The sequence below is a fragment of the Lagenorhynchus albirostris genome, chromosome 3 (assembly GCF_949774975.1).
Source record: "Lagenorhynchus albirostris chromosome 3, mLagAlb1.1, whole genome shotgun sequence".
In the NCBI taxonomy this organism is placed as follows: domain Eukaryota; kingdom Metazoa; phylum Chordata; class Mammalia; order Artiodactyla; family Delphinidae; genus Lagenorhynchus; species Lagenorhynchus albirostris.
This window is the reverse complement of record NC_083097.1, coordinates 94904635-94930709: the sequence shown is the minus strand read 5'-3', so window position 1 is coordinate 94930709 and position 26075 is coordinate 94904635. Positions and strand designations below refer to the sequence as shown.

Below are 26075 nucleotides of genomic sequence, written 5' to 3'. Positions count from 1 at the left end.
GAGATCACCAAGTCCTAGGACACAAGATAAGCACACAAAACTCACTATTTCTTTGTAGTAGAAACAGATACATAAAAACTAAAATTAAAAATACAATACCATTTACAATTGCTCAAATAAAATTAAATACTTAGGCATAAATCTAATAAAACAGGTATAGGAGTTGTATGTTAAAAATGCTAAAATGCTGGTGAAATAGATCAAAGATTTAAATAAATGAACAGATATTCTGTGTTCATGGCCTGGAAAATTCAACATAGTAAAGAAAGGCAAAAAAAGAGTGGAAGACAAAAATGGGAAAAAGAGCAAGGGCAAAAAAATAGAAAAGAGTAACAGATATGATATATATTAATCCATTATATCAATACCAATATCAGAAATGAAAGAGGGGACATCACCACAGATACCATGGACATTCAAAAGATAATAAGGAATACTATGAACTAATTTATGCCCACAAATTTGATACTTTAAATGAAAAGGACCAATCCTTGAAAGATACAATCTGCCAGAACTCACACAAGAAGGAACAATCTGAAAAAGCCTATATCTATTAAAGAAATTGAATCAATAATTAATAACCTTTCAAAACAGAAATCACCAGGCCCAGATGGGTTCACTGGTAAATTCTACCAAACATTTAAGGAATACCAATTCTCTACAATCACGTTCACAGGATAGAAGCAAAGGGAATACTTCCTAACTCATTTTATGAGGCCAGCATTACCCTAACACCAAAACCAGAACAAAACATTATAAGAAAAGAAAACTACAGGCCAATAGCTCTCCTGAACAGAGACGCAAAAATCCTCAACAAAATATTAGCAAATCAAATCCAACAATGCATAAAAAGAATTACATATCCCGACCAAGTGGAATTTATCCCAGGTATGCAAGACTAGTTCAACATTCAAAAATCAATTAATGTTATCCATCACATCAACAGACTAGATAAGAAAAATCACATGGTCACCCATTAATAGATGCAAAGAAAGCATTTGCCAAGATCCAGCACCCATTTACAATTAAAATTCTCAGTAAAGTAAGAATAGAGGGGGACTGCCTAATCTTAATAAAGGCCATCTACAAGAAAATCTACAGCTAACATCATACTAAATGGTGAGAATTTAAAGCTTTCCACTAAGATCAGGGACAAGGCAAGGATGTCCCCTCTTGCCACTCCTTTTCAACATTGTACTGGAAGTCCTTCCAAATGCAGTAAGTCAAGAAAAGGAAATAAAAGATATATTCATTGGGAAGGAAGAAATAAAACACTCTTATTCACAGAGAAGATGATCATCTGTGTTTTCTACAAAATCCAAAAGAATTGACAAAAACCTCCTGGAACTAATAAGCAATTATAGCAAATTTGCAGGATATAAGGTTAACATACAAAAGTCAATTTATTTCGTATATACCAACAGTGAACAAATGGATTTGAAATTAAAAACATAGTGCCATTTACATTAGTGTCCCTAAAAATGAAATACTTAGGTATAAATCTAACAAAATATGTACAAGATTTAGATAAGGAAAAATAGAAAACTCTGATGAATGAAATTTTAAAAAGAGCTAAATAAATGGAGAGTTATTCCATATTCATGGATCTGAAGACTCAATATTATCAGCGTATCAGTTCTTCCCAACTTGATCCATTGATTCAGTGCAATCTCATTTAAAATCCTAGCAAGTTAAGTTTATGGATTTGGACAAAATGATTCTAAGGTTTATAGTGAGAGGCAAAAAAAACAGAATACCTAACACAGTATCGAAGGAGAAGAACAAAGCTGGAAGATTTACACTACCTGACTTCAAGACTTACTATAAAGCTAAAATAATCAAGACAGTGTGGTATTGGCAAAAGAATAGACAGATCAAGGGAATAAAATAGAGAGCCAAGAAATAGACCCATAAAAACATAGTCAACTAATCTTTGACAAAGAAGCAAAGGCAATACCATGGAGTAAAGAAAATCTCTTACTGGACGCCCACATGCAAAAAAAAACTGAATCTAGACCCAGACCTTACACCCTTCATAAAAATTAACTCATAATGGATCATAGATCTAAATGTAAAATGTAAAATTATAAAACTCCTAGAAGATAACATAGGAGAAAACCTAAATTATCTTGGGTATGGTGATGTCTTTTAAGATAATACACCAAAGACATGATCAATAAAAGAAATATTTATCTGGCAGAATATATTTGCAAAAGACACATCTGATAAAAGACTGTTATCCAAAATATACAAAGAACTCTTAAAATTCAACAACAAGAAAACAAACACGAACTTCCCTGGTGGTCCAGTGGTAAAGAATCCGTCTCACAATGCAGGGCACGTGGGTTCAATCCCTGGTCAGGGAACTAATATCCCACATGCCGAGGGGCAACTAAGCCTGCATGCCACAACTACTGAGCTTGCGTGCCTCAGCTAGAGCCTGTGTGCCACAAACTACAGAGCCCATGCACCCTGGAGCCTGTGCGCCACAACTAGAGAAGAGAAAACCCTCATGCCACAACTAGAGAGAAGCCCATGCACCTCAACAAAGAACCCGCACGCTGCAACTAAGACCTGATGCAGCCAAAAATAAATTAAATAAATACATAATAAATCTTAAAACAAAAGAAAACAAACAACTCCATTCTATGTATGTTAACTGAATCACTTTGCTGTACAGCAGAAATTAATAACATTGTAAATCAACTACACTTGAATAAAATAAAATTTAAAAAAAGAAGACAAACAACTCAATTAAAAAATGGGCCAAAGACTTCAGCAGATACCTCACCAAAGAAATTATACAGAAAAGCATATGAGAGGATACTTCACATTGTATGTCATCAGGGAAATGCAAATTAAAACAATGAGATACTTATTAGAATATAGGCCAAAATCCAGAACACTGACAACATCAAATGCTGACAAGAATATGGAGCAAAAGGAACACTCATTCATTCCTGATGGGAATACAAAATGGTATATCCATTCTGGAAGACAGTTTGCCAGTATCTTACAAAACTAAACATAAGCTTACCATATGATCCAGCAATTATGTTTCTTGGTATTTACCTAAAGTAGTTGAAAATGTATGTCTACACAAAAACCTGTGCACAGAGTTTATAACAGCTTTTTTCATAATTGTCAAAACTTGGAAGCAGAAAAGATGTCCTTCTGTAGGTGACTAGATAAATAAACTGTGGTACATCCAGACAATAGAATATTATTCAGCACTAAAAAGAAATGAGCTATTGCAACATGAAAAGACATGGAGGAACCTTAAATGCATATTGCTAAGTGAAAGAAGCCACGCTGAAAAGGTGATATACTGTATGATTCTAACAGTACGACATATGGAAAAGGCAAAACTATGCAGACAATAAAAAGATCAGTGGTTGCTGGGCAGAGTGGGTGGGTGGGAAGATGAATAGGCAGATAGCAAAGGATTTTTAGAGCAGTGAAAATACTCTGTATGGTATTATAATGATGGCTATAAGTCAGTATATATTTGTCCAAACAGATAGAACGTACACCACCAAAAGTAAACCCTAAGGTAAACTATGAATTTGGGGTGATTATGATGTGCCGATACAGATTCATCCTTAGTGCCATTCTAGTGAGTGATATTGATAATGGGGGAGGCTATGCATGTGTGGAGGCAGGGGATATATGAGGAATCTCTCTACTTCCCCCTAAATTTTGTTGTAAACCTAAAACGTCTCCAAAAAAAACCCAACAAAGTCTTTAAAAGAAGAATTCTTAGACATTACACCAAAGGTATGTTCTATAAAAAATACCGATAAATTGGACTTCTTTAATATTAAAACTTTTGCTCTCTGAAAACCTTATTAAGAAGATTAAAAGACAAGTTACAGACAGGCAGAATGATATTTGTAAGCCACATATTTCACAATGGACTCAGATGTAGATTATATTAAAAAAATCCCAGGACGCCACTGTAAAAAAACCATTCAGCGGACTTCCCTGGTGGCAGAGTGGTTAAGAATCTGCCTGCCAATGCAGGGGACACCGGTTTGAGCCCTGGTCTGGGAAGATCCCACATGCCACAGAGCAACTAAGCCCGTGCGCCACAACTACTGAGCCTGCACTCTAGAGCCCGCAAGCCACAACTACTGAAGCCCACATGCCACAGCTACTGAAGCTTGCATGCCTAGAGCCCATGCATGCTCTGCAAGAGAAGCCACCGCAACGAGAAGCCTGAGGCACCTCAACGAAGAGTAGTCCCCACTCGCCACAACTAGAGAAAGACTGCTCACAGCAATGAAGATACAATGCAGCCAAATAAATAAATATAAAATAAAAAAATTCAATTAGAAAATGGAAAAAAGACATGAAGAGACATTTCATTGAAGTGATATACATACAGATGGCAAATAAGCACGAAAAGATGTTTATCGCAGCAATTGTTAAAATATGTAAATTTCCAAACCCCACTCAAAACTCACTGCTCTGGAAAGTTTTTGCTTTTAAAATTTTTTAAATTGTGGAAAATATTGGGTTGGCCAAAGAGTTCCTTTGGGTTTTTCCATAACATCTTATGGAAAAACATGAATGAAAATTTTGACCAACCCAATACACAAAACATAAAATTCATCATCTTAACCAGTTTTAAGTATAACGTTGAGTGGTGTTAAGTACATTCACATTGTTGTACAACCAGTCTCCAGAACTCTTTTTATCTTGCAAAACTAAAACTGTACTCATTAAACAAAAACTCCCCACTCGGGAATTCCCTGGTGGCGCAGTGGTTGAGAATCCACCTGCCAATGCGGGGGATATGGGTTCGATCCCTGGTCCGGGAGGATCCCACATGCCACGGAGCAACTAAGTCCGTGTGCCACAACTACTGAGCCTGCACTCTAGAGCCTGCGAGCCACAACTACTGAGCCCATGTGTCACAACTACTGAAGCCTGTGCGCCTAGAGCCCATGTTCCACAAGAGAAGCCAGCACAATGAGAAGGCCACACACTGCAACGAAGAGTTGCCCCTGCTCGCCGCAACTAAAGCCCGCACACAGCAATAAAGACCCAATACAGCCAAAAAAACTCTTCACTCCCCCAGCCCCTAGCAACCACAATTCTACTTTATGTCCCTATAAATTTGACTACTTTAGGTCCCTTATATAATGTCCCCGAGATTCATCTGTGTAGTAGCATATGTCAGAATTTCCTTCCTTTTTAAGGCTGAATAATATTCCATTGTATGTATAGACCACATTTTGTGTCTTCCCTTCATCCATCAGTGGACATTTGGGTTGCTTCCACCTTGTAGCTATTGTGAATAGTGTTGCTATGAATATCGGTGTACTGATCTGGAATTTCTGAGAGTGTGCCCCTGGAATCTACATGTTTAATAAGCTCCTTTAGTGTTTCTGATGCACATTAAAGTGTGAACCACTACTCTAATGCAGGATTTTCCAAAGTATAGATGGAGAGGGATTTTTGGTAGCCCTCAGACAGACTATTACATAGATCAGACTCACACATGATAAAGTCAGTCCTTTCAGTTTTATGAATCATTCTGATTAGGTCAAGAGAAAGCATTGCTTTGGTGTTATTTATCTTGAACATCTAATTCTAATTTCCCTTTTTTAAGAAAGAGAGAGCAGCCTTCAGATTCAAAGCCTTCAGATCTTTCAGCAGACAATAATGACAGCTAGAACTTATTAACAATGTTTTGTTTTCGTTGTATTAGTCTGTGCCATTCCTTTCTATAAATTTCAAATGGTTTTCCATCTATAATAATGGTATAGAGTTGCTTTTCAATAAAGCTACTTAACATTTTTGTTTAAATCAAGTAACTTTTTTAGCAAATAATATGGCCACAGATATTGAATATGGCAAAATCTGAAAATAGTCATATGCCAGTGAATGAAGTTTGGGAAATACTGCTTAGAGGGACATTAACATTTGGATCTTGCTCTCAACTTTCCACACATGGAAGATGCACATGTCCAAGGTATCCAGTAGATGGCTCCTATATGGCAGAAATGTGAAGTCACCTGTCAGGTAGAGAAAGGCTGAGCACAGGTAGAAAGCATCCCCAGCAAACTCTGAAGCTAGCAAATCGTAACCTAAACCTTAGAAGTGTCAAATAGTGATGCTCTTTGTATTTTCTGGATTGACCTTCTTTCTCTCTTCCGTTAGAGTAGAGTAAAATTATTTAAAAACATTAGCCTGTCTGGACTGTGATTAGAGACCATCAAAGAACAGAAGTAAACATGTTCCAACCACTGCAGCTGGAATTACAGACACCCCAAGAAAAATGTGAAAACATTGGGCAATTTCTCTGCATATAGAAATCTTCTTAGAATCGTATCTACCAGGAACGTGGCAGCTTCCACGTTTAGATAACAGGATAATTTTACCCCAAGCTAATGATAGTAGCCATCACCGCACAGATTATATGCCAGTCACGGTGCCCCCTTTCCCACTTAATTCTCACAACATTCTAAAGGTTGACACTTATTATGTCTATTCCATGAATGAGGCAACAAACTCAGAGAGGTGAAGAGACTGGCTCAAGTGACACAGCTCAAACTCAAGCCTGCTGGGCTTCCAAAATCTGCCTCATCACAAATCATCATTTTGTTCAGGTTCTTTGTGACCTTGGCTTCAAGCTCAGCTGCAGGTTTCTCTTCTTCCTGGTTTCAGAAGCAGAGACTCAGAAGAACAACTTCCAGGCGACAGCTCCTCTCAAGATGCCACAGTTCTGGGGCTCCACCTAGGTCTATGAACATCTGTAGGACTTTATTAAATTTTCTGCTTATTTGAATTTGAAAGCTCTCAAAATATGGTTTCTAGTTACTACTAGAGTTGGCAGCACAATAGAAAAATGGAAAGGGACTTTCATTTCCCGTGTTTGCTAGGGCAGTTTGTCCAGGCCAAAGACCCATTAAGACAGGAAGAAGGAAGAGATGGTGAAGAGATGAAGATTTGCTAACTGACAGCAGAAAACACTGTTAGGTAGCTATGCAAAAAAGCATCCTTTTCTCCCCCTCTGAAAAATCCTGCACCTTAACAATACAGTTATTTCAAAAGGTTTCCAGAGCCCGTAACTCCAGTAACACATTATACTCATGAGAAACTTTTCAAAACTGTTTCTCAGGTATTGATGCATTTTTGAGAGAAAAATCAAGCATACTGTCCTTAAAAACAAAAGTTACAGATTACGCTTCCACTTAGGCCAGCTTATTAAACTTATTTTAAACCCCTGAAGTTTTGAAAATAGTGCAGGAGAAGAGTTAGGGGGTAATTTAGTGGGTTTCTTTCCCTCAGAGAACATCTGAGAACATTTTCTCTAATAATAAAGGGCAAAGTACATGCAGTTGTGTAAACCGCAAAGGCTCCACCACTGCATGAGCGAAGCAGGAGCTCACCAGTTTGAAAAAAGAAAAAAAAAAAAGACCATTTCCCTAGCGCTCGCCGGGGGTCAGTAATGTGGTCCCAGAGCGTGGAAAGAGGCAATTCTTGGGCTGGAAACATTCCGTGTGGGAGACACTATCGCAAACGAGTGTAAAGAGAACACATGTACACTATGTGAGCCTGCAGACTCAGAGGGGAGGTCCCTTGTCATCGCTTTTACTTTTTTTTTTTTTTGAATCCCGAACCTCTGGCACATAGCCGGTCAAAGAGCGGGGAAGGGAGGGGATGCCGCTGCTCACCCGCAAAACGACACGCGGGGCCCGGGCAGGGGGTGGGAGGGCAGGAATGAAAGGGGATTCTGAAGTTTTGGAGAACCTTAGCAAAAAGAAAAAAACTATGGAAACTAACAGCCGCGACGTGGGTCTATTTGTTGCAAGAGCAGCACTTACGGAGCGCCCAGGCAAAAGAGAGCACGAAAAGCGCAGAGAGGCGCTGGGGAGAAACCGCAGAGCGGCAACGGTGCTCTAGCCCCGTGCTTATCCAACTCTAACGCGGGTGAATCACCCGAGGAGCTCCGGTAAACGCATATTCGGATCCCCTTGGTCGAGGGTGGGGCTTAAGAGTCTGCATTTCTAACAACCTCCCAGATGTTACGTTGGTACCGCGGACCAGCAACTCAAAGTTTTTGACCAAACTTTGAGTAGCGAGGGGTTTGCTCGTTGCCCTAAGTAAATTCTGGGTTAGAGGACAAAGGGGTTCTCCGAAGAGGAAAATAAACTTTTGGGGCAGCAGCGACCTTAAAAGGGGCAACGATAGAAACGAACTGGATGGGCAGGGATGGGGCTGAAACCTGGCCAAAGGAAGAGGGAAAGGGAGGAAGGAGGCGCTCACCCTCTGACTCTAAAAGAAAACGTCGCGAAGGATGGGGTGGGTTTCTTTGCGAAGGGCAGGAGACGCGTACCTAAGCACCTGAACCCGCAGTCTGCGCGCGGGGAATGCGGGGCGGGGGCCGAGGAGGCCAGGGCCGGCCTGCCCTTACCTGCGCTCACCCTGGTCCGTGTAGAGATTGAGGAAGAGTCCCTCCCTGGTGTCCTGGTACACCGGGCCGGAGAAGCTGAGCTGAAGCTCATAGCGGCTCCCGGGCTGCAGGGCTTCGCCAAGCTCTAGCACCATGTACTGCATGTCCAACGCGAACCACACCTCGTCCACCAGCACGCGGCCCACGGTGGCGTCTCCGGCGTCCGGGGACAGTGGTCCCCGCACCTCGGCGCTTTCACAGTCCAGGAAGAGGCTGTGAAGCAGCAGCCGCGCCGTGGCCGCGATGCAGCGCACGGTGATGTTCACGCGGCCAGTGAAGCGCAACGCCGGCGCCGAGAGCTCTTCTGGCCTCAGACGGGGCCACAGCTCCAGCTCATAGTGCAGCGGCACGAGCCAGGGAGGCAGGCGCAGCTGGTCCCAGGGCCCCGGGGGTCGCCAGTTGCGCGGGGTGGGCGCCACCTCCGTCTCCAGAGTGGGGCCGGGCTTCGGGGTCCGCGCCGGCTCCTGCCTGCCTGGCGGGGAGGACGCGGCGTGCGGGCCCCCGCGGTCGTGAAGCTCCGACGGCGGGACGCGCGCGCAGTGGCCGTACAGGGCGGCGAGTACGGCCAGCGCCAGCAGGAGCACGGCAGCCAGCCCGGCCAGCAGCAGGGCTACCACGCGGCTCACGTAGAAGCCGGAGCTGGAAGGGGGTCCCATGGCCGCAGCCCGGGGCTGGGGGTGAGGTGAGAGCCCGGCGGCGGCGGCGGCGGCTCAGACCCCCGGCCTGGGTGCTCAGTGATGGGACCCCCGCCCCTCCTCTCTTGTACCGTCCCTCCCTCCTCCTCGAGGAGCCTGGGAGACAGGAGAGCGCTGTTGGGACCTCGGCTTCCCCTCCCAGCTAATCAGATCCAGGTCCCTGCCTACCCACCCCCGCCCCCGCCAGGGCCTGGGGAAGAGGCGGACCTGGAGCAACTGAGGGCGCGCCCCTTTGGGTCTGAAGGGAAAGACCTCGCAGAGGAGCTTCCAGAGTAGGCGCAGGGAGGGGACGGTAGGACCAAACTCGAATTTGGGCACCTCCGACGGGGGGGGGGTATTTGGATTCACGGGATCTGTTGGGCGTGAACCGGCGCGGTTTCGGGTGTTGTCGGAAAAGAGACAGGTACAGAGCACCCTCGACTCCTTGACTGTAGTGATGAGCTGCGGGCTGCACACTTGCCGGCCACTACCTAGGGATTCGTGCGCTAGGGGCTGGGGTGAGGGCTTACGAACCGGGACTTTGGGGCACATGCTTTGAAATGAACCTGCTAGGGACAGCCGCGCTGTCTGAACTAACTTCCGGAGCCAAATATTTGCCCTAAATTCGCCTCCTGCATAAGCTCGGGCCTCACGCGGCCCAGGCAACAAGTGCGAGGCTGGAAACAGGGTCAGGGGTGTCCCGGAGCCTTTTCTGAGCTTGGGAAGTGGAGCTGGAAGACGGGACGACAAAAAACCGGAGAGCGTGGCGTCTGCGTCTCCAGGTGATGGAGAGTGGAGGGCCGCTTTACCTTGGGAAGGGGCACGGCGGGAAGCCGCCTCTTAGATCCGCAACTGCCGGGGATGGGGTTTCCAGTCCTGGGGCAGTGTCTGGCTCTCCGCACCCCTGCCCGGGGAAAAAGGATGCCCTCCTTTGGAAACCTACTGGTTTCAAGCACAGAGAATAATACAGTCCGGTGGCCAGCCTTTTCCACTAGGAAACCGCTGTCTGGAACTCATCTCCCAGGCGGTGCCCTAGTCGGGCGAGGTCTTTGGCATCCTCGGCATCTGTTTGCTATTTATCGGATACTTCTGGGAGAGTTCCGCGTCCTGTGAGCCGAGTTCCCAGTCTGCAAGCATGCACTCGAGTGAATTGAGAATGGCTTTGCAAATACTCAGGAGGTGCTGGGGAAGAGGGAGGGGAGGTGATTAAAGATCCTGCTGCTGGTCGATGATTTATTTGAGGGTATCCCGTCTTTAGACTCCTTCAGTTTTTTTCAGAATGAAGAGAATTTTTCCGTCGCAGCCATAAAATGGTCTTCACTTTTCTGCTTGGAACTGTTATCTCCATTCCAATGAGGAAACCCTTCCACCTGAGGTCAGAGACAGGGTAAACGAAAGTGATTCTCCTGGGAGATGTGATCTTCCCAGTTCCTCGAACTGAAATTAATCACATTAACAAAAAGACTTCTGGAACAAGACAGGGAGGAGAAAGGAGACTTAACACCAGGCTCATGCAGATGGTTGTGCTGTAATCTGTGGACCAGTCTCTTTTTTTTTTTTTTTTTTTTTTTTTGCGGTACACGGGCCTCTCACTGTTGTGGCCTCTCCCGTTGCGGAGCACAGGCTCCGGACGCGCAGGCTCAGCGGCCATGGCTCATGGGCCCAGCCGCTCCGCGGCATGTGGGATCCTCCCGGACTGGGGCACGAACCCGTGTCCTCTGCATCAGCAGGTAGACTCTCAACCACTGCGCCACCAGGGAAGCCCTGGACCAGTCTCTTGATTACAGGTTTGGTTTGCTTTCTTCAGAAATGGAACAATCATATTTTAAAATAATTATGACCACATGCATCACTCTCAGAAGATTCTGGGTAGAGCTGAGGGAGGAGAAGCTCCTTTCGTTTCCCTCTACAGGACCTACCACCAGTCAGACTGTCAGAATTGTGAGCTACTGAGGTAGCAGGGCCCTCTGGGTGTAGGTCATTGCCAGATGGGGATTGCCACAGATATGGAGCTAATTAATTATTGGCCTTACCACTCCCTGGACAATTTCTTGAAGGATTTTGATGTATTCCAGACTTCCAAGGAAAGGTTAAAAAACAAACGAAAGAGAAGAAAGGAAAAGGAAAGAAAAGGAAGGAAAAGAAAAGGACTCAGTAACAAAACTACTAGAGGTGTCCCTCCCTTCAATTTTAAATTAAAAACTCTACTGAAAAGTGTATACGTGATCTGATTATTTAATTCCATTTCTCCAATATCATTAAAGAAATAGAGATTGGCTACCACACAAAAAGTTTCAAAGTGATAAAACCACATTAAATGGTTGAAAAATTTAAATATCTTATTAAAGGGAAAATATTTCTGATAAATCATTAATGTCACTCAAAAGAAGTTGCAAAATAACATACTGGTTGAGTCATGCTTATGTTAATAATTTTTTAAGAGCTAGAAAATACTCTTATATGAAATATTTGACATCTCAGTGAAAGAGTAGTTCTGGGACACAGATCAGTTGACGGGAAAACGTCTCTAGAAAATTAAAAAGAAAAAAAAGTTTTAATGAGTTGCTCACTCTTCAGATCAGCTAAGGCAGTGATGCTCAACTGGGGAGAATCACTTTTGGTGCCCCCTTCTCTGGATATTTGGCAATGTTTAGAGACATATTTTGTTGTCACAATGTTGCAGGAGTGGTGCTACTGGTACCTAGTGAGTGGAGGCCAGGGTATTGCTAGATGTCCTACAATGCACAGGACAGCCTCCTCCAACAAAGAAGTACCCCACCCAAAATATCATCAGTGCTGCCCTTCAGAAATCCTAAGCTAAACAATAATCCAAGCCTTTTATATGCTACCCAAGGGAAACTTCTCCTTGGTATCTTGTGTTGCTATTTACTTTTGTTATTTATGCTTATTCTTTGGCATGTCTATTATTTTTCCATCTTTTTTTTTCTTGGTATTTATTATAAACCTCTGTAACACTTTACTATCCCCCTTGGGCCACGTGACCTAATTTTTATTTTCCTTTTTTCTTCATTTACTTTGAAATTTTAATTTTAATTTTTTTTTTTTTTTTTTTTTTTTTTTGCAGTACGCGGGCCTGTCACTGTTGTGGCCTCTCCTGTTGCGGAGCACAGGCTCCAGACCCGCAGGCTCAGCAGCCATGGCTCATGGGCCCAGCCGCTCTGCGGCATGAGGGATCTTCCCGGACCGGGACACGAACCCGTGTCCCTGCATCGACAGGCCGACTCTCAACCACTGCGCCACCAGGGAAGCACGAAATTTTAATTTTTTTGAATGGGTAACATATTCATAAGTTTCAAAAACTGAGACAATATGAAAATTTATATCTTGCTTCCACTACTTCCACAGTTAATAATTTTCATAGTTATTTTGTATTCTTTCAGTATTTCCTTATGCAAATCAAGCAAATACAATTATATACCTTTGTGTGTCTCTTCTTTCCTACTTAAAAAAATAGTATACTAAATATGCAATTCTGCACCTTGCACTTTCATTTAACAATATATCCTGGATGTCTTTCCATATCAGTCCACAGATATCTTTCACATTCTTTTCTGCAGCTGCATGCTATTATATTGTTTATGTACATACCATTGCAAAGATTTCCCCAGTTTGGTTATTTGAAAGGATTCACCAGCTTTCACAGAGTATTTTCATTTAAGCTTTTATTTAAAGGAAAATTATGGTGCAGCAAGACAAAGAGAATACAGGCAAGCATTGGAAGTCAGAGAGACATCCCAAGTGCAAGCTCCCCAAGGGCCCTTATTTGCATGAGTGAGCCATGCTATGTCACCAGCTTGAACCACCAAGCTCTGTGAAAGGAATCTTGTTTACAGAAAGCTCAAAGGAGAAACTCTTAGGGAGGCTCTTTAAATAATCAAGCCAGGTTAGTCAGACAGGTAAATCCAGTTGTAAACCATCACTAAAGAAACTAACCCTAGGGGTCTCCAGGGAAAATTCCAGACCTTAATCAGCACATCATAAATTGATCAAGAGTCAAAAACCATATATCCAGAAGGAAGGCAGAGCCAGGATCACTGAAAATCTTCTCTTCCATGAAACCAATGTGAACACTGGAAACACTGTCAGAATTAACTATTTCAGAACTCAAGAAAGTAACCAAAATCTTGCAGCAATTAATGGAGTGTTTGTTCAAGAAAAATAGCCAAATCTCTGTAAAAAATCAGTGAGATTTATGGCATTTTAACTTGCTTTATTCTCATTTTCCTCTCCTCAGTTCTGCAGTAGACTTAAAAATCAACGGCCTGGTATTGTGAAAACCAGCAGTCTGGCAGGCACTTCATGAAGCATAAAAGTGTTAAATTCCTTTAAAGCCTCATTCTGAGAGAACTGTCATTATTTGAACTATCTGGTGATTCCCTGGAAGATGCTACTCTCATGGCTGTCTTTATTGACCAGATTCAGAGTTGACGCAGTGCAAACAGTCTTTCCCCAGGGGTACTGGTTGAAAACAATCATAGGCAATTGTTTAACATTGCAACTGCCTGGAGTGGGCAAATAATTGAGGCAAACACTAAGCTCAACAGAAAGCTTAAAAGGAAAATTTCAGGAATTAGATATCTATAGGGGGCTTTGAAAAGCTCCAACATATTCTAAAAATCTAGAAGGCCACATGCATGTATACAGCTATGCACATGACTAAGGCTGTACACATGCTCAGAAAAGAACTGAGAAGGCCCTAAACTCTCACATCTAGCTAATCTTGAGGCACTGCTCAAGGCAGATGTGAAGACTATGGCAGAAATGTCAACTGCCTGGATGTGTTGAAGGGGTGCCTCAACACACACAGAGAACCCCTTGGCAAAAACTGGGAAACTTACTGATTCTAGGTATTTAAGGAAACCTCTGTCTAACCATTAGCTGACCAATAAGCTAACTGAACATAGACATCAGTGGCTACTAGAGCAAAGAATACAGACTTTACTGAATTAGTTTAGAAAAGTCTTTAAGCTAACAAATGACAACAACAACAAACCCTGAAGAAGCAAGAAAATATTTTTTTTCAGAGTTGTCACATTATTTAAAATGTTTCCAATGAAAGAAAATTATGAGAAATGAAAAGAAACAAGAAAGTATGCCCATACACAGCAGAAAAAACAGTCAATAGAAAATGTTCCTAAGAACTTTTAAACTTTGGCCTTATGAGACAAAGACTTAAAATTAGCTATTTTAAATATGTTAAAAGAACCAAAGGAAAGCATGTCTGAAGACCTAAAGGAAAGTATGGGGACGATATCTCATCAAACAGAGAATATCAATAAAGAGATAGAAATTCTAAAAAAAGGACCAAATAGAAATTTTGAAGTTGACAGTACAATAACTAAAATAAAAACTTCACTGGAGGAGCTCAAGATCAGTTTTTAACCAAGAAGAAGAAAGAATCAATGAAATTGAAGATAGGTCAAATGAGATTGTCCAGTCTGAATAACCAAAAAAAAAGAAGAAAAATGAACAGGGCCTAAGAGCCCTGTGGGATACCATCAAGAAGACCAACATATGGGAATGTAAATTGATACAGCCACTATGGAGAACAGTATGGAGGTTCCTTAAAAAACTAAAAATAGAACTACCATATGACCCAGCAATCCCACTACTGGGCATATACCCTGAGAAAACCATAATTCAAAATGAGTCATGTACCACAATGTTCACTGCAGCTCTATTTACAATAGCCATGACATGGAAGCAACCTAAGTGTCCATCAACAGATGAATGGATAAAGAAGATGTGGCACATATATACAATGGAATATTACTCAGCCATAAAAAGAAACGAAATTGAGTTATTTGTAGTGACGTGGGTGGACCTAGAGTCTGTCATACAGAGTAAAGTAAGTCAGAAAAAGAAAAACAAATACTGTATGCTAATGGTATTTTATTCCATATATATGGAATTCCATATATAAATGGGATTAGATTCTATATATATGGGATCTAAAAAAAAAAAGGTTATGAAGAAACTAGGGGCAGGATGGGAATAAAGATGCAGACCTACTAGAGAATGGACTTGAGGACATGGTGAGGGGGAAGGGTAAGCTGGGATGAAGTGAGAGTCACATGGACATGTGTACACTACTAAATGTGAAATCGATAGCTGGTGGGAAGCAGCCGCATAGCACAGGGAGATCAGCTCGGTGCTTTGTGACCACCTAGAGGGGTGGGATAGGGAGGGTGGGAGGGAGATGCAAGAGGGAAGAGATTTGGGGATATATGTATATGTATAGCTGATTCACTTTGTTATAAAGCAGAAACTAACACGCCATTGTAAAGCAATTATACTCCAATAAAGATGTTAAAAAAAAAAGAAGACCAACATACAGATTGTTTGAATCTCAAAAAGAGAAGAGAGGGAAAGGGGCAAAGAGATTATTTGAAGAAATAATGTACAAAAACTCCCCCAGTCTTTTGCAAGATATAAATCTACAAATCTAACAAGCTCAACAGATTCCAATATAAACTCAAAGAAATCCACACCAAGGCATATTATAATCAAACTGACAACAGCCAAGGACAAAGAGAGAACCTTGCAAGAGAAGAAAGAAGTGATTTGTCACATTCAAGAGATTTCCAATAGGACTATCGGCTGATTTCTCATCAGAAAGCTTGGAGACTAGAAAGCCGTAGGTTGACATATTCAAAGTATTGAATAATACTATTCAATAGCCTATAATTCTATATCAAGCAAAATTGTCCATCAAAAGTGAGGAAGAAATAAGACATTCCCAGATAAACAAAAGCTGAAGGAGTATGTTACCATTATATCTGCCCTGTAAGAAATGTTAACAGGAGCCCAGGTTAAGATGAAAGGACACTAGGCAGTAACTCAAGGTTATTTGAAGAAATAAAGGTCTCTGGTAAAATTAGATACGTGGGTAATTACAAAAGCAGGTATTATTGTAATTTTGGTTTGTAACTCCACTTTTTATTTTCTATGTGATTCAAAAAATAAATACATAAAAAACGTAATTTACATTATTGAACACACAATGTATAAAGACATGGCATCAATAATAGAAATGCGGGGGGAGGAGAATCAAGCTGTGTATGAACAGAGTCTTCATATGTTATTGAAGTTAAGTGGGTATAAATTCAAATTGGATTGCTATAACTTTCGAATGTTAAGTGTAATCCCTGTGGAAACCACAAAGACAATATCTATAACATATACATAAATACATGAGAAAGGAATAAAATGTTTCATACAAAAATCAATTAAAAGGGTTTCCCTGGTGACACAGTGGTTAAGAATCTGCCTGCCAATGCAGGGGACACGGGTTTGAGCCCTGGTCCAGAAAGATCCTACATGCCACAGAGCAACTAAGTCCATGCTCCACAACTACTGAGCCTGTGCTCTAGAGCCTGTGTGCCACAACTAATGAAGCCTGTGCACCTAGAGCCTGTGCTCCATAACAAGGGAAGCCACCAGAAGGAGAAGCCCTCCTACCTCAACAAAGAGTAGCCCCCACTCACTGCAACTAGAGGAAGCCATCATGTAGCAATGAAGACCAAACACAGCCAAAAATAAATAAATTAATTAATTAATTTTAAAAACTCAAACACAAAAGAAGGCAGTAATGGGGGAAATGAAAAAAAATTAAGGCATATAGAAAACAAATAGCAAAATGGCAAAAGAAAATCCCTTCTTATAAGTAATTACTTTAAATGTAAAAGAATTAAACTCTCCAACCAAAAGACAGAGATTAGCAGAATGGATTTTTTAAAACATGATTTATCTATATGCTATCTACAAGAGACTCACTTTAGATCTAGAGATACAGGTTGAAAATGAAAGGAGGAAAAAAGATATTCCATGCCAATAGTAACCAAAAGAGAGCTGAAGCAGCTATACCAATACCAGACAAATAGACTTTAAATCAAAAGTTTACAAGAGACAAAAATGGATTTTATATTAATAAATGGTTTTCTACAGCAAGAAGATACAATAATTATAAACATTCACACATCTATAACATATTCTCAAAATACATAAAGCAAAAATTGACAGAACTGAAGGGAGAACTAGACAGTTCTACAATAATAGTTGAAGACTTCAGTACTCTACTTTCAATAATGGATAGATCAACCAGACAGATGATAAGTAAGGAAACAGAGGACTTGAACAACACAATAAACCAACTAGGCTTAACAGACATATACACAACACTCCATCCAAACAACATCAGTCTCAAGCACACCTGAGACTGCTCCATGGACAGACCATATGTTAGGCCAGAAAACAGTTTCAATTGCTTTAAAAGAGAGATATTATACAATGCATCTTTTCTGAACACAGTGGGGTGAAGTTAGAAGCCAATAACAGAAGGAATACTAAAAAAATCACAAATATGTGGAAATTAATAACACACTCTCAAACAACTAATGAGTCAAAAAATAAATCAAAAGGGAAATTAGAAAATATTTAGAGTTAAGTGAAAACAGAAATACAACATACCAAAACTTATGGCAACCAATTAGACAATGCTCAGAGGGAAATTTATAGCTGCAAATGTCTATATTTAAAAAGAAGAAAAATCTCAAATCCATAACCTAACTTTATACCTTAAGGGATTACAAAAATAAGAGCAAACTAAACCTGAAGATAGGAAATAATAAAGATCAGAGTGGAGGTAAATAAAAGAGAGAATAGGAAAACAATAAAGAAAATCAATGGAACCAAAAATTGGTTCCTAGAAAAGATTGACAAAATTTACAACCCTTTAGCTAGAATTACAAGGAAAAAAGAGAAGATGCAAATAACTAAAATCAGAAACGAAAGTGGGGACATTACTATCCATCTTACAGAGGTAAAAAGGATTATAACAGAATAATACAAAGGTAGTTAACCCAAAAGAAATGACAAATTCTTCAAAACGCACAAATTACCTCAACTGACTCAAAAAGAAATAGAAAATAGAGATTGAATAAATAATCAAAAACCTCCCCCCAAACAAAAGTGCTGAACCAGATGGCTTCACCAGTGAATTCTACCAAATATTTAAAGAGGAATTGAAACCAATCCTTCTTAACCCTTCCAAAAAATTGAAAAGGAGGAAACACTTTATAAAAACATTATTTTGATAACAAAGCCAGATAAAGACATCACAAGAAAAGAAAATGACAGACCACTATCTTTATGAATATAGATGCAAAATAGCCAACAAAATATTAGCAAACAAAATCCAACAGAGTATTAAAAGGATTATTCACCGTGACCAAGTGGTATTTATCCCAAGAATGCAGGGCTAGTTCAACATAAGAAAATCCATTGATGTAATAGAACAAAGGAATAGAACATGAATAAAACAAAGAAAAAAAACTACACGATCATCTCAAACGATGCAGAAAAGTCATTTGATAGAATTCGATACCCTTTAATTGATAAAAGCTCTCAGAAAACTAGGAATAAAGGGGAAAAATCCTCAACATGATAAAGAGTATTTATGAAAAACCCACAGCTAACATCATATTCAATGGTGAAAACCTGAAAGCTTTCCTCCCTGAGATCAGGAACAAGACAAGGATGCCTGCTTTCATTGCGGCTCTTCAACATTATACTGGAAACCCTAGTCAGAGCTATTAGACAAGAAAAAGAAAGAAAAGAAATGCAAATCGGAAAGGAAGAGATAAACCTACTATCTCTTTTTGCAGAAGACATAATCCTACATATAGAAAATCCCAAAGAATTTACAAGAAAGTTATTACAGTTAAAAAAATAAATAAATAAATTTAGCAAAATTGCAGGATATAAGATCAACTCACAAAGATCAGTTGTGTTTCTGTACACTAGCAATGAATAATCAGAAAATGAAATTAGGAAAGTAATTCTATTTACAATAGCACCTAAAAAAATTAAATACTTAGGAATAAATCTAACCAAGGAGGTGAAAGACTTGTATGCTGAAAATTACAAAACACTGATGAAAGAAATTAAAGAAGACCTACATAAATGGAAAGACATTCCATGTTCATGAATAGGAAGATTTAAAATTGTTTAAATGTCAAGGTCACCCAAAGTGATATACATACAACACAATCCCTATTAAACTTCCAACAGCCTATTTCACAGAAACAGAAAAGCCAGTCCTCAAATTTATATTAAATTGCAAATGGCCCCAAATACCCAAAATAATCTTGAAAAAGAAAAAGCTAGTGGATTCACACTTCTAACTTTTGAAACTTACTACAAAGCTAAAGTGATTAGAACAGTGTGGTACTGGCATAATGATAGACATATATACCAATAGAATAGAATAAAATAGAGATCCCAGAAATAAACCATCATAATGGTTGAACCATCACGTTAACAAGAGTGCCAAGACTATTCAATAGGAAAGAACAGCCTTTTCAACAAATGGTGCTGGGAAAACTGGATACCCACATGCAAAAGAATGAAATTGGAACCTTACCTTACACCACATACAAAAATAAACTCAAAATGGATCAAAGACATAAACATAAGAGCTGAAAATATAAAACTTATAGAAGAAAGCATTGGAGAAAGTCGTTATAATGTTGGGTTTGGCAATGACTTTATGAATATGACAACAAAAGCACAGTCTACAAAAGAAAAATAAACTGAACTTCAACAAACTAAGTACTTTTGTACATCAAAGGATACTGTCAAGATAGTAAAAAAACCCTGCAGAATGAGGATATTTGAAAATTATATATCTGATTAAGGATTAATATCCAGAATATATAAAGAACTCAACAACAAGAAACAAACAACCCAATTCAAAAATAGTCAAATGACATGAATAGACATTTCTCCAAAGAAGATAGACAAAGGCCAATAAGCTTAAAAAGATGCTTAACATCATTAGTCATTAGGGAAATGCAAATCAAAACCAAAATAAGACACTACTTCATATCTGTGAGGATAACTATAATAAAAATCAAAAACAAAAATGAAAAACAAAAAGTGTGGACAAGGATGTGGAGAAATTGGAACCCTCATGCATTGCTGGAGGGAATGTAAAATGATGCTCTGTAGAAAACATTTTGGTGGTTTCTCAAAAGAGTAGACATAGAACTACCATATGACCAAGTAAATTCCACTCCTAGGTATATATCCATAAAAATAGAAAACAGGGAATCAAAAAGACATTCATATACCAATGTTTGTAGCAACATTATTCACAATAGCCAAAAGGTGGAAAAAACCCAAATGTCCATCAACAGATAAATATATAAACAAAACATTGTATATACATACAATGGAATATTATTGTCATAGAAAGGATTGAAATTTTGATGTATGCTACAACATAAGTGGACTTGGAAAACATCATGCTTAGTGAAATAAGTCAGACACAAAAGGATAAATATTGTATGATGGTATGAAGTTATATGAGGTACCTGGAAGAGGCAAATACACAGAGACAGAAAATAGATTAGAGGTTACCAGGGTTTGGGGTGAGGGGGAGAAGAGGTATTGTTTACTGGGTACAAAGCTTTTGCTAGGGATGATGAAAAGTTTTAAGTGTAGATAATGGTTATGGTTACATAACACTGTGAATATATTTAATGCCACTGAATTATACACTTACAAATAGTTAAAAAGATAAAGATAACATTTTGTATATCTCACCACAATAAAAACACATAGTACTATAAAACTAAGCGTAATAGTAAGATTTTATTATTGATAGTGATCAAGAGCTATTACTTATTAAAATCCAAGACTATGCAGGCAACATTAGCTTAAAATTTATTGTCACTCTCTGGGTGTTTTAGTCCATGAGTGTTTGTAATTATACCTGTTACTTTGCAAATTTAACAAATGAACTGCTAGGGAAAAAATATGAATCCTTTTGAAAAATGAATATTATGCTGGAGTAAAAGACTACAAGCATACCTTGTTTTTTTGTTTGTTTGGGGTTTTTTTGCGGTATGCAGGCCTCTCACTGTTGTGGCCTCTCCCGTTGCGGAGCACAGGCTCCGGACGCGCAGGCTCAGTGGCCATGGCTCACGGGCCTAGCTGCTCCACAGCATGTGGGATCTTCCCGGACCGGGGCATGAACCCGTGTCCCCTGCATCGGCAGGTGGACTCTCAACCACTGTGCCACCAGGGAAGCCCAAGCATACCTTGTTTTATTGCACTTTGCTTTATTACACTTCACAGATACTGTATTTTTTACAGATTGAATTTTTGTGGCAACCTTGCATCAAGCAAATCTATTGGTGCCATTTTCCCAACAGTATTTGTTCACTTTGTGTCTCTATGTCACATTTTGGTAATTCTCTCAATATTTCAAACTTTTTCATTATTATTATATTTGCTATGGTGAACTGTGATCAGTTGTCTTTGATGTTACGGTTGTTAATTGTTTGGGGGCACCAAGAACCATATACACATAAGAAGGTGAACTTAACCAATAAATGTTGTGTGTCTTCTGACCACCCCACTGACTAGCCGTTCCCCTCTCTCCCGTCCCTCAGGCCTCCCTGTTCCCTGAGACACAACAATATTGAAATTAGGCCAATTAATAACCCTACAATGGCCTCTAAGTGTTCAAGTGAAAGGAAGAATCACACATCTCTCACTTTAAATCAAAAGCTAGAAATGATTAAGCCTAGTGAAGAAAGCATGTCGAAAGCCAAGATAGGCCAAAAGCCAGACCTCTTGCACCAAACAGCCAGTTCTGAATGCAAAGAAAAAGTTCTTGAAGGAAATTAAAAGTACTAATCCAGTGAACACATGAATGATTAGAAAGCGAAATAGCCTGATTGCTGACATGGAGAAAGTTTTAGGAGTCTGGAAAGAAGATCACAACATTCCCTCAAGCCAAAGCCCAATCCAGGGCAAGGTTCTAACTCTCTTCAATTCTACGAAAACTGACAGAGATGAGGCAGCTGCAGAAGAAAAATTTGAAGCTAGCAGAGTTTGCTTCATGAGATTTAAGGACAGAAGCTGTCTCCATAACATCAAAGTGCAAGGTGAAGCAGCAAGTGCTGATGTAGAAGCTGAAGCAAGTTATCCAGGAGATCTAGCTATAAGATAATGAATGAAGGTGGCTACACATTATCAACAGATTTTCAATGTAGATGAAACAGCCTTCTGTTGGAAGAAGTTGTCATCTAGGACTTTCATAGCTAGAGAGGAGAAGTCAATGCCTGACTTCAAAGCTTCAAAGGACAGTCTGACTCCCTTGCAGCTAGTGACTTGAAGTTGAAGCTAATGTTTATTAACAACTTCAAAAATCCTAGGGCCCTTAAGAATTATGCTAAGTCTACTCTGCTTGTGCTCAGCAACACAGGAACAACGAAGCCAGGGTTTACTGAATTTTTAAGCCCACTAAAATAAAGACCTACTTCTCAGAAAAAAAGTTTCCTTTCAAAATATGACTGTTCATTGACAATGAGCCTGGTCACACCAAGAGCTTTGGTGGAGGTGTATGATACGATTCATGTTGTTTTCATGCCTGCTAATGTAACATCCATTAGGCAGCCCATGGATCAATAAATGATTTCAACTTTCAATTTCAAATTGTACCCTTCTCTTATAGAGCCTGGTGGGGGTAGAAGTCTCTAGACTTCTTTTGTTGTCTTTACTAAATCTTGCTTATATGTGCCTAATAAACTTTTAGATTGTTGATACTTATCATCTGTGGTCTTCAGGTGTAGGGTTGTGGCTGATTGCATTTGGTGGCCCTGAAAATGTACATCAGTCCCATCTCCCCCTTCAGTGAGTGCAAGTGACTGACAGACTCAGGTGCTGCTCTGAGTCTACCACAGTGTTAACACTGAGGCCATGCACCCTGTAGGCTGTTCCCAGCCAATGAATGACAAGCATGGCAGGGACATTAATGAAAGTCTTGTGAAGGACTCTGCTGATAGGCAATTTTGGCTGGAGGGCTTCTCATTGGTCTGCCAGACGTTTTCTTAACATGGCACTGCAGTCTGGGACTCTTCTTCTCCAGCCCTCTTCTCTTCCCTCCCTCCTACAAAGAGGTCAGACCAGCATCACAGTCTGAAGGCTCTCCCTACCTCCTCTGGCTCCCTGCCCTTTTCTTTTTACAGTCATTTCCCCCAGTAAATCCTTTCCATATCTAATTCCATCTTGGAGTCTGCTTCTTGGAAGACCCAAACTAACACACTATAGAAAATGTCCTGTTTGAAATTCTATTATGCTTCTGTCAGGATACATATAGGATTTTTTTCTTTATATTCATAATTCAAAAATTATTGCTAGGATATATTTAAGAGCAAACCTCTTTCACAGGTTTTTTTTAAATTTAGAATATTGTTATTCTTTTGAGATTTGTAATCAGTTTTTTCTCTTTAAGAAAGTTTTATAGACTTATGTTTTCAATTCTTGTTTCTTTTGTTTCAATTGTTTTTTTTCCCTTCATCAGAAGCATCCATAATTCTTAGCTTGAATCACTGTCATTTTTTCTTCTTTATCTATTGTGCTCTTTCTCTTTATTTTTATCTTAAGTCATTTTTCTCTTTAGTTCTTGGAGAATTTATCAAGTGTTTCCCCCCACAATATAGCTGCACAAAAGGAAAAATCTATCCAGTCTTGGGACTTGGACCAGGATAGTATCCAGGCTTAGTACTGAGAAAGAAATTTGTCCAAGTAGATAGAGAGTGAAATCGAGAGTCCTATACACCCGTAGATGGTGAGAGTGGGTCTGATACAGGGAACCACCTGGCTGAAGTCAAGTCTCCGCTCCCTGCCCCTACTACCACCAGCCCCATGATCCAGTTCTCTGACACTGAATATCGATTCAGGAAACTCTAATGCCCAAGGGCTTTGCTGTCTCATGTCTCTATCCCCACTTAAAATGCTTTATCTGTGGCAATAATACCACCTCCGATGCAGCATGTCATTCCCTGGATACCTTCCTCAACTCACTGTTAAACCCAATGTCATAAAGACTTTCTCCAATGTTTTCTTCAATGAGTTTTACGTTTTTAGCTCTTCTGTTTAGGTCTTTGATTCATTTTGAGGGTTCTTTTTTTTTTATGGTGTAAGATTCCAATTTCATTCTTTTTGCACATGGATATTCAGGCAGGGGCAGGGCAGAGGGCTTCCTGTGTATTTCCAGTCAGGCAGGTTTGCCCTGTTTCTGACTGCATGGAACTAGTTGTAACTAGAAACTCCTCCAATGCTATCAATAGTTGTTACTCCTAATTTTTGGTGGTTTTTAAAAATCCTTTTCAAAGCCGACTAGGTATTTTAGTGACAGGCTGGGGGAGGACGCATCAGGAGCTCTCCTGAGATGCTGTTTTACAGAAGCCTTTACTCCATCACTTATCATTTTATACAAGAAATGTGCAAATCACTCTCCTCCCTTCAATTCATTAAAGGCATTTCCCCTAGAAATCATGGCTTGAGTGTTAATGAAACACTGAGTCCACACCCTCACAGCATTATATGTTCAATAAGTGTTTGAACAATGAGTAATGGGGTTCAAATTATTAGTTCCCAAGAATTTTATTTCTCCTACTCTGTCACATTGCATATTATATTTTAACCACATTCACTAAGTTAATGTGTTTAAAATGAAGATCAACAGTGTATAAACCAACCCTCTTTCCTAAATTGGAAAATATACTTCCTGACTTTGACAATTCACATAGAATAATTGAGAACAACTGTAAAGAAGAAGAGGATAAAGTCATGAGTGTTTTCTCTGTTGTATCTTGCACACAATCTGGTGTGCAACCAGTGTGGGAACCGTAAGTATGGAAAATAGTGATTTAAAAAAAGGAGAGGAAGCAAAACACATGAATGAGAAAATCATCCTAGAAATAATACCAAAAAAACACATATTAAAATATATGTTCATTTCTTTTTTCAGTATCCATTTAAGCACATAAAATTAATACAAAATCTGATTTTCAATAAAATATTTTATTTGGTCACCTGTTTATTTAGATGGGAAGTTAGGGATTACAGGAGAGCTTCTCAGACAAATTTGCACAAAACAGTCAATTGTCATGTATGACTTTGAAATAAGCCTTGATGCATTATTAATTAAGGTTTAGGCTAAGCTGCTATAACAAACGGATCCAAAAAAGCAGTGGCTGCAGCAAAACAGAAATTTATTTCTTCACATGATAGCCCAGTGGTAAGTGGAGGTTCCAAGATAGGCAGGTGGTTCTCTTCTGTGACATCATCCATCCCCCAGGGAGGCGGTCTTTGTCCACATGTTCAAAACTGCCTCACCAGCACTTCAACTGCACCCTGGCCCCAGTTAGGGAAAAGGCAGAAAGTGGAGGGGCAAGTGTTTTTATTTAGGAAGTTTATGCAGATGTGTTGCACATGTCTTTTTTGTCCATATTCCAATGAAAAGGAAATCACATGGCCATATCTGGCTCTAAGGAAAACTAGATTTGTCTCTAACATTCTATGGGATGCTTTCTAATACTAAAAGGAAGAAAGAAAGAATGGACATTGGAAGACAATTACCAGTCTTTTCCATACTTGAAAAAAAAAGTTTAGTATAGTCATTCTTGCCTCAAGATTTAAATAAAATACTTATAAGGAGGAAGCTATCACAAAGCTAAACCTCAGGGAAAATGTTACGTATTGCCAAACAGTATTTTTATCTAAGGATGCACAGAAAGCACTCTCAGAGTGGTTATTATTTGTCACACAGTTTATGAGCCGTAGGAAAGAAATGAAGTTCACCCAAAAATGGATCTCAGTCAGCTTGGTGCTTTGTGACCACCTAGAGGGGTGGGATAGGGAGGGAGACACAAGAGGGAAGAGATATGGGGATATATGTATACGTATAGCTGATTCACTTTGTTATAAAGCAGAAACTAACACACCATTGTAAAGCAATTATACTCCAATAAAGATGTTAAAAAAAAATGGATCTCAGACCTGCCAATTGCATCTTCAATTTTCCAGTGTCTTCTTTTCACTTCCCTTCCTGGTTCTAT

General features: G+C 39.8%; 2 protein-coding genes across 14 annotated transcripts in view; both read right to left on the bottom strand.

Annotated features, from left to right (window-relative positions):
- LVRN (laeverin) overlaps positions 1-9120 on the bottom strand; it is an 88325-nt gene extending 79205 nt beyond the window's left edge. The window contains exon 1 of the mRNA XM_060143442.1: positions 8426-9120. Within this exon, the coding sequence (XP_059999425.1) occupies positions 8426-9120 (695 nt within the window). The remainder of the gene's footprint in view (positions 1-8425) is intronic.
- The window catches only part of AP3S1 (adaptor related protein complex 3 subunit sigma 1), a 181746-nt gene that overhangs the window by 18386 nt on the left and 137285 nt on the right, over positions 1-26075 (bottom strand). For 7 of the 13 annotated variants that reach the window (XM_060143424.1, XM_060143422.1, XM_060143430.1 and 4 more), the window contains one exon: positions 25047-25371. The exons of 1 other annotated variant lie outside the window; for it this stretch is intronic. The gene's annotated coding sequence lies outside the window, so the exon portion shown is untranslated. Of the gene's footprint in view, positions 1-11480; positions 11666-25046; positions 25859-26075 lie in introns of those variants that run through there. 5 more of the 13 variants (XM_060143425.1, XM_060143434.1, XM_060143423.1 and 2 more) reach the window with 3 other exon arrangements.